This window comes from Chaetura pelagica, unplaced genomic scaffold, assembly GCF_000747805.2.
Source record: "Chaetura pelagica isolate M959 unplaced genomic scaffold, ChaPel_1.0 scaffold219, whole genome shotgun sequence".
NCBI lineage: Eukaryota > Metazoa > Chordata > Aves > Apodiformes > Apodidae > Chaetura > Chaetura pelagica.
This window is the reverse complement of record NW_009954552.1, coordinates 3,407,784-3,415,289: the sequence shown is the minus strand read 5'-3', so window position 1 is coordinate 3,415,289 and position 7,506 is coordinate 3,407,784. Positions and strand designations below refer to the sequence as shown.

The 7,506-nt window shown below is 38.7% G+C and overlaps 1 protein-coding gene across 1 annotated transcript in view; it reads left to right on the top strand.

The window, feature by feature from the left end:
* Positions 1-7,506, top strand: part of TRIO (trio Rho guanine nucleotide exchange factor) — a 180,804-nt gene that overhangs the window by 45,253 nt on the left and 128,045 nt on the right. Inside the window, exon 10 of the mRNA XM_010005090.1 lies at positions 1,199-1,390. Coding sequence (XP_010003392.1) covers positions 1,199-1,390 — 192 coding nt within the window. The remainder of the gene's footprint in view (positions 1-1,198; positions 1,391-7,506) is intronic.

Below are 7,506 nucleotides of genomic sequence, written 5' to 3'. Positions count from 1 at the left end.
AGGGAGGTGGTTGAGTCACCATCCCTGGATGTGTTTAAGGGTCGTTTGGATGTGGTGTTGGTGGATATGGTTTAGGGGAGAATTTTGTAGAGTAGGGATGATGGTTGGACTCGGTGATCGAAAGGGTCTTTTCCAACCTGAATAGTTCTATGATTCTGTGAAATTGTCAATATTTATTTTTTTTTTAGTCCTATAACCCATACTGCAAAATTACCAGGACACCTAATGTGGTGACATAAGCAAAGCTTCATTAGTGTAGACTTTTCTTTAGTTTCCTCCAGTGGTTACCATCCATCTATGCTTTCTTGATGAGTCTGTTTTGAGAACCATGCTAAGGTGTGAGAACCCAAGCTTGGGCTCAAAAAGAACACCCAAATTATAGCAAATATTTGGAATCAGTCCTATTTTGAATTAATGAAAAAGAGACGCAGGCTACAAGTTCTAAGCTTTAAGAGCTTTTAAACATCTCTTCTCTTCTCTGACTCAGAGCACTCTCACCACATCAGGTACCACACTTCTCCTGTTCTGTTTCCTGCTTTGGACTACTGATATGCATTTGTTAATCCTATGGTGTATTGAGGTGGTATTCCACTCTTAGCCATAACTGATTTCTAATTCTCCTCTGTTGCTGCTGTTTCACAGATTATGATGCATGTGAATTTTGGATACCTCTTTTTTGTGTAAGAATGGAGATAAATTTTCTCCCTCTGTGCCATATTACTTTTCACCTTCCTGCTAGATGTGTGGATTTGATGTTAAGCATCTCTACCAGCAACTAGGACAGTCTCATCTCTAATAATACACATTTGAAAAGTCTTTTGGCCATGGCTATAGTGATTTTTCCCATGTTGAAATAGGTCAGTTTGCAAGACATTTAGGCTGATCTTTATTCTAATTGTGAATATAAAATATTAATTCTGAGGAAGAATAAATAGGCTCCCAAGTTCTGAATCGAGGTTATTTTTTAATAGACATAAATAAGGAGTTAAAGATTGAATTTATTCACAGGTATGAATGAAAACTATCTACAAATATAACAAAATCTTTAGCAAGATTGTTCTACTACATTTTAAAAAAGAAGGAGGAAAATTACATTCCAAGGGCCTTTTTTGTCCTTTTGTTTTTATAAGTGGAATGGTTTTAAAGTGTGCTGACTGAATTTTATTTAACCTTGTGGAACTAACTTATTTCTCTACAGAACACGTACACTAATGCAGATAAGCTCCTAGAAGCAGCTGAACAGCTCGCTCAGACTGGGGAGTGTGACCCCGAGGAAATTTATCAAGCTGCCCATCAGCTCGAAGACCGGATACAGGATTTTGTTAGGCGTGTGGAGCAACGCAAGATCCTGCTGGACATGTCTGTGTCCTTCCACACCCATGTTAAAGAGGTAAAACTGGTGCTAAATCATGGCCATAACTTTGGACAATATTAGTTTTAAGGCTTAATGTTACTTTCATTGCCATAGGAAGTCATGAACCCCCTGTTTGTATGATGAGTCTTGGTTTGTAAGTTGCTGGGGATTGGGGGCTGGGCTAAGGTCATTGTTTTGTTTACTGATTTTTGGGGGGTTGGTTTTTTTATTTTTACTTTAGCAAGCAGCTTCTACCTCCTTTGTTTTGGAAGTACACATGCTTGTTCAGTCATAGGAAAGGGGGCAGGGTCAGATCAGAGAACTGATGAAGCTAAAAGACAGCATTGCAGGATGATGGGTGGTGAGATACTGTGCACTTTTGTTGTTGGTTTGATTGTTGTGTTTTTTAATCCAGCCAGCTCTCCAGTGCCTTTAACGGAGTTGTCAGACACATGTTTAGACAGACACAGTTCAGGAGGCTCGAATGCAGGGCAGAAGCACAGGGCTACTTAAAGCAACCCTGTTGCCTATGGAGACTTTGTTTTCTTTCTCTGTTTTATATTGTTGTATATTGACAGCTTTTCACAACCTAAAAAAATTAACTCATAATGACATATATGTCATAATGACAATAGTTTGCAATTTTTAGACTTCTTCAAAGGTTGAACTGATACAGCACAAAAAAAGTATCAGCTAAACACCCTTAGTTTTCAGCCAGATAATTTTTCTGTTCCAATTCAGTACACTGACCATAGGAATTCATAAGTTCATGGAAGAGGGTGGAATAAACTAGATCAAGAATAAGGATATTGGTAAAGAATTCTGGTTAAAGGTAGTGCAAATTTCAACAAATGTGGATTACTTCTGTTTAGAGCTGTTAGATCTTCTTACTGCTCAAACTAGGTGAATATAAAAACATGTCAGAGTATGTGTCTTCCTACCCTTCAGCCTACATTAAGAAATGGTCTGTTCAGTGGGGGAAGCAAAGTATTTTAAATAGCTTCTTCAGCAAAACCTTGAGGATAAGGGTGGGAATTTTTTGTACATCTGCTTTGCACTTGAAATAAATGCGTAAGACTTGGTCTTTGAAGGAGGTCAGGATTGAAATACTTCTCAGCTCTAGACATGAGTACATAGCTCCCCCATCAGTTTTCTGTTAGATGCTTCCTTGCTGATACTCTTCCAGGACTCTACTTGTTTAAACAAAACATAAATTCTGTATCATATGCTATTCTTAGGAGGCAACTTTTTTGTTTCACTTCTCTCAAGCACATGGTGCTGTTCCATTGCTTGTTCTGGAGTACAGGAGAAGTCAGCTGCTGAAACATCATTAACTGTTTTTCTTAGCAGCAAGAGCAGCAGCTGGAATGGTATTTAAATTGATACAGTTGGTTGTAGTGACGAAAGACAGATGCTGTAAAAGGATTTGCAAGTAAAAGGCTTTAAAAAAAATTTAAAAAAAATTAAAAATCAAATAAGGCAGACTGATCTGTGAATCACTGTTGAGTAGTTCTGGGAGGCTTATCCAGATGTTCTGGAATGTTGCTACTGCTACCCTAGATAATAATGTTTTACTGAAAAAAAAAATAAAAATCTCTATCTTGATTTTTTTTCTTAGGGAAAATTGCTATTATTGTGACCCTGTAAGTGTACACAGCTGTTACTATGGCAGCCTGGAAAGGTACTGTGGCTGATGTGCACATGTTGATGTTTCGTTTTTGTCATGTGGCTGACCTCTATGCCTAATAAAGCAAGGAAAGTTAAAAAGAATACTTATTTATGTAAGCAAGACTGATTTTATTTATCTTCCTTCTCCTTTAAAGTATAGATGAGAGTGTGAGGCAGGTGGTTCATAGTTTCTAGTCTAGTTTCTTTAGTTAAGGTGCAAAGAAATAGCAAGCTCAAAGCTGTCTTGTAACGTCTGTATTCTGATCTGTTTTCAACAGTGTTGTTTGTTATCAAACATGCATGTGGAGTGCTGAGAAGGCATCACAAAGCAGATGAAAGATAGAAATGCCCTAAACCTGAAAGTCAGCCATGCTTTGTTGGCAGGAGAATTGCATTTCTCCTGCAGGATGTGGGAAGCTGCTGAATAAATTAGTGCATTCCTGTAAGCACGTAACCTTTCTGCTGTATGAAGGAATGAAGAAAACAATGTGCATGCTTAGCTGGTGAAGAGAGTAGATGTGTAGTAGGATAATATGCCAGTTGTTGAACTGGAAAGAGATGTTTCAGTTGTTTGTTTTTTTTAAAAAAACACAAACACACAAAAAAAAACCCAAACAAAACAACCAAAAAACCCCCCCAAATTTTGTTTCTTGTATTTTTTTATTTCTGGTCAAAAAAATAGGCATGAAGAATAGGGATCCTGTTTGTATGTAACAGCTTGAAGGGAGCCACAGAGCTGAGAGAAGATGGTCATGTCAGTTGATGGCTGCTTTGAGGCTTTGAAAGCTGGCTCCAATATCCATCCAGTCCCTGCTTCTCCACTGTAATGTTACATAACTTTTATACTTGACACAGAATTTGCCTGCAGCTTTTTCCCAGCTTCCCTGGGAAGCAGCAACCCTGCAGTGTCTGTGAAGCATTGTTACTCCGTTCACACTACGTAAATCAGCACAGTTTCTTCTTTCAGAAGCAGTTTGCCTGCCACAGAAGCAATAAATCAGCTCAACACGTCCTGGAAGTAACAGACTTTTGCTACACCTGTGCACAAAGCAGCTGTGTAGTATGTGTGCAGCAGCCTGTCTTTAGCAAGTTCTGTAGCCAGGTGGTTTACAAGCTGGTAGTGGTCCCTGTGGCTTGCAAACATCAGAAGACAAGGTACAAGTTCTCAGACTCCTCATGGACCAAGCTTGAAAGACCACATAACTCACTGGGGAAAAAAAAATGTATTCAGAGAATCCAGAAATACGATGTAATGTAATGGTATTGCCATTGCTTATTTTGCTTAATGGTGGTCAAGAAAATCAGTTGCTTGCTATATACATAAGTTATGATTCCATGCTGTTATGTCATTACTAGCTTCAAATTTGTAAGGTTGTGAACCTTACAAATCAACCTTGTGAAGGCTGATTTTTAACTCCCTTGCAAACAGCAGTAAATTTCAATCTAGAAGCCAAATTTCTCAGTAAGTAACGTACTGAAGTTAAGGCATGTACTGGCGAGCTTTAAAAGTGCTCAGGACCATAAATATCTCTATCAGAATCTTTGTATTGGAAGTACTGTAAACTGGCAGGTTCCTAGAATGAGAGTGGATAAATGTAACTGAACATTTTAAATGGTTGACGATTGCAAGACACTGAATCACTTACGGCTTTTGTGCCTTTTGACATTTAATGTGGGATGGGACAGCTTGAGAAAAAAACCCACAATTAAAAGATAATTTTTCTAAATAAACTATTAAAATAAAAATTTGTGTGCAAAACATAGGAGCAAGATTCACAGTAGCCTTTGTTGTGAAATCTGTCACCAAGTGGAGATGAACAGGAATTTGGTGTGAATTCACATTCTTCCAAACACATACGTACAGACACTCTCTGAAATGGCTCCCTCAGCATCTCTCTGAGTGGGAAGCCTGAAATCCTGGCCAAGCCAGGTGTTTGTAGTAGTGCCAAAGTAGAGCAAGAGATATTTTCCTATCTGGAATCAAGTGTGGGAATACAGATCAGTCTGACTGTTTGTGGAAGAGAATGATCTCTTAAGAGCCTGCTGGCTTTTTGCGTATAACCTTTTGTGTGGATTCTGACAAGTTGATTATAAAATAGCTCAGAGCAGCTTTTATGTGTACACAATATGCTCAATGGTGTTGCTAGATGATGTGTCTCTTTTTTTTTTGTCTTGCTCAGACTAAACTTTGTACCAGAATAGACTGATGTTGAAACAAAGAAAAGGGAAGTTGAATTGGCTAATATTTCAAATACAAAACCTCACTGTTACTGAACAGAAGTAATGAAACTGTAGTCTAGAGAAGCTGTTGAAGGATGGTGGCATCATTTTGAGGGTGTGAGTGCATGGGAAGGCTGAGGAGGTCTTGCTCTGACCATAATGCTGCTGATTCATTTCCATCTAGCTATGAGGCATATGTACATGCTCCAAAAATGCTTGTAGATAGTGGCCTCACTTTGTCTCACAACTCACTGCAAGAAATATGCCCTCCTTTGCATTGTCTGGTATGGAAGGGTGTCACCATGTAGCCTTCCATTTGTTTCATCTCAGGGTGGACCCCTGAGATGACAGGCCTGCTTGTCTAGTTGACTGTCACTCCTGAGTATTTGGGTCTTCTCTGCTGGTGGTCTGCAGCTTAAATGTGTATGTTGTACTAAGGATGCCCTCCTCTCTGTGTGCCCTTTCCAGACAGCAGGGTAGCTTTTGGATGCCCTCATCAAAGTGTGAAGACTCCATTCTTCAGGCTTCTGTGCATCTCTGATGTTTTTATTGTGTCATTATAGCACAGCCGTGCTCAGTATGACAGGTCTGGCAGTGTATGAAGTGCAGCCTCTGATCAGTGCTTGGATGTGCTGGTTGTCATGAACCTGAGAGTGGAGGAGGACAATTTTTAAATCTGAAATAAGGGAAACATTCAGGGGCAGCACACTCACGTGTGTTGTGGGTTACTAGTTCAGTAAGAGTAGAATCCAGTTACCCAGCACAGATTTTCTCTCTTGAGTTTTATAGTACTGGTAGCTACAGTAGGGTGAAACTCAAGTCCAAGTATTACTGAAGTAGCATGAAGTGCTTGAGAGAAGTAAGGCAGAAATAGGCCTTTAAACTGTGTGAAGCTAGAGTATAGACTTTTTTTTTTTTTTCTTGTTCCATTAAGAAATGAGGTGAATGCTAACAGAGTACTAATAGATTATGTAATTTTAGAAGGGATGAGAGAGACTTGGTTTTGCTTCAAGGATGAATTCTGAATAGGAACATGATTCCATTTTAACTGTAGAACGAATAGGGATATTTGAAGCTTTTTAGGATAATTAAATATATTTTTAAAAAAAAATATACAGGCATTTAATATCTTAAATGTTGCTGAAAGACCCTGGAAGACAAACTCCCAAAGGTTTATCATCTTACCTTTTTTGGTTTTGAGAAGATGCAGTTTTTGTCCACTGTGTGTCCTGAAAGCCAAAGCTTACAGGCACACATCCACACACACACACACATCAACCCCTTTCTATGCCCAGCTATACCTGTTTGGGAATACTGTTGCAACATTTGACCCCATACAAATAAAATACTTCCTTCAACAGCTGTGCCTGTGGTAATAAACATACTCCATCACTGTGCTGGGGGCAGGGGCAAAAAAGAGGAATTGGCAGTTTTTAAATGCAGAAACTGTGTGCCTTTCTTTGTCTTACCCTGCTGAAAAGCCAAAAGCCATAATTACGGAAATGAGAAATAAAAATAATTTGCAAAAGAGAGTGACAGATATTTTATCCTAATAAGATAACTTGGGAAGGTATTTACTAAAAAATAATTGTTTTCTTATTATATTTGGAAAAATATTGTAAGGTCTTAGTTACATTCTTTCGGGAGATTGCAGAAATGGGACTTAAATGGATAGAGGCCCGTGATGGAAATACTGAAACTTCCAGGATGTTGCAGACAATTAAAATAATACCATCTCAGTGACTAATGGCATGCTCCCAAGAACTTAGGAAAGAGGTAGCACAGGATGCAGGCTCATTCAAGCAGATGTTTCTCAGTCTGTGCTATATTTAGATAAAGAAAAAAAAAAAAAAGCTTGGTGAAACATTTGCCTGTCAGGGATTCAGAGTTTTATTTCCCTCTCCAACTTTAATTCTGATAAGATGTGAAGAGCAGATGAAAAGGGCAGAGGAGCCTCCTTCTGTGACTGGATGGAATTATTTATATGGCTTTCTCACTGTTGGTTAGAGCTCTCTTCCTGCTGGATAAAGTTCTTACTGAGGTCATAGGACTCGGTGGTTTGTTTAGGAGTCTTTGTGCTGCTTTTTTGACAGATAATAGAAAAAAAAACCCATGCCTGGAATTTGCTCAGAAGTTCACACCAAGAGAAAGTTAATAGTTTTGTAATTACAAGTTTGCTTGGTTTTTTTTCCCCACTGGATTTTTGTTGCCAAACTCTCCTCTATGGAATAATATGTTACCTCATTTCTGTAGTTCTGCACTGC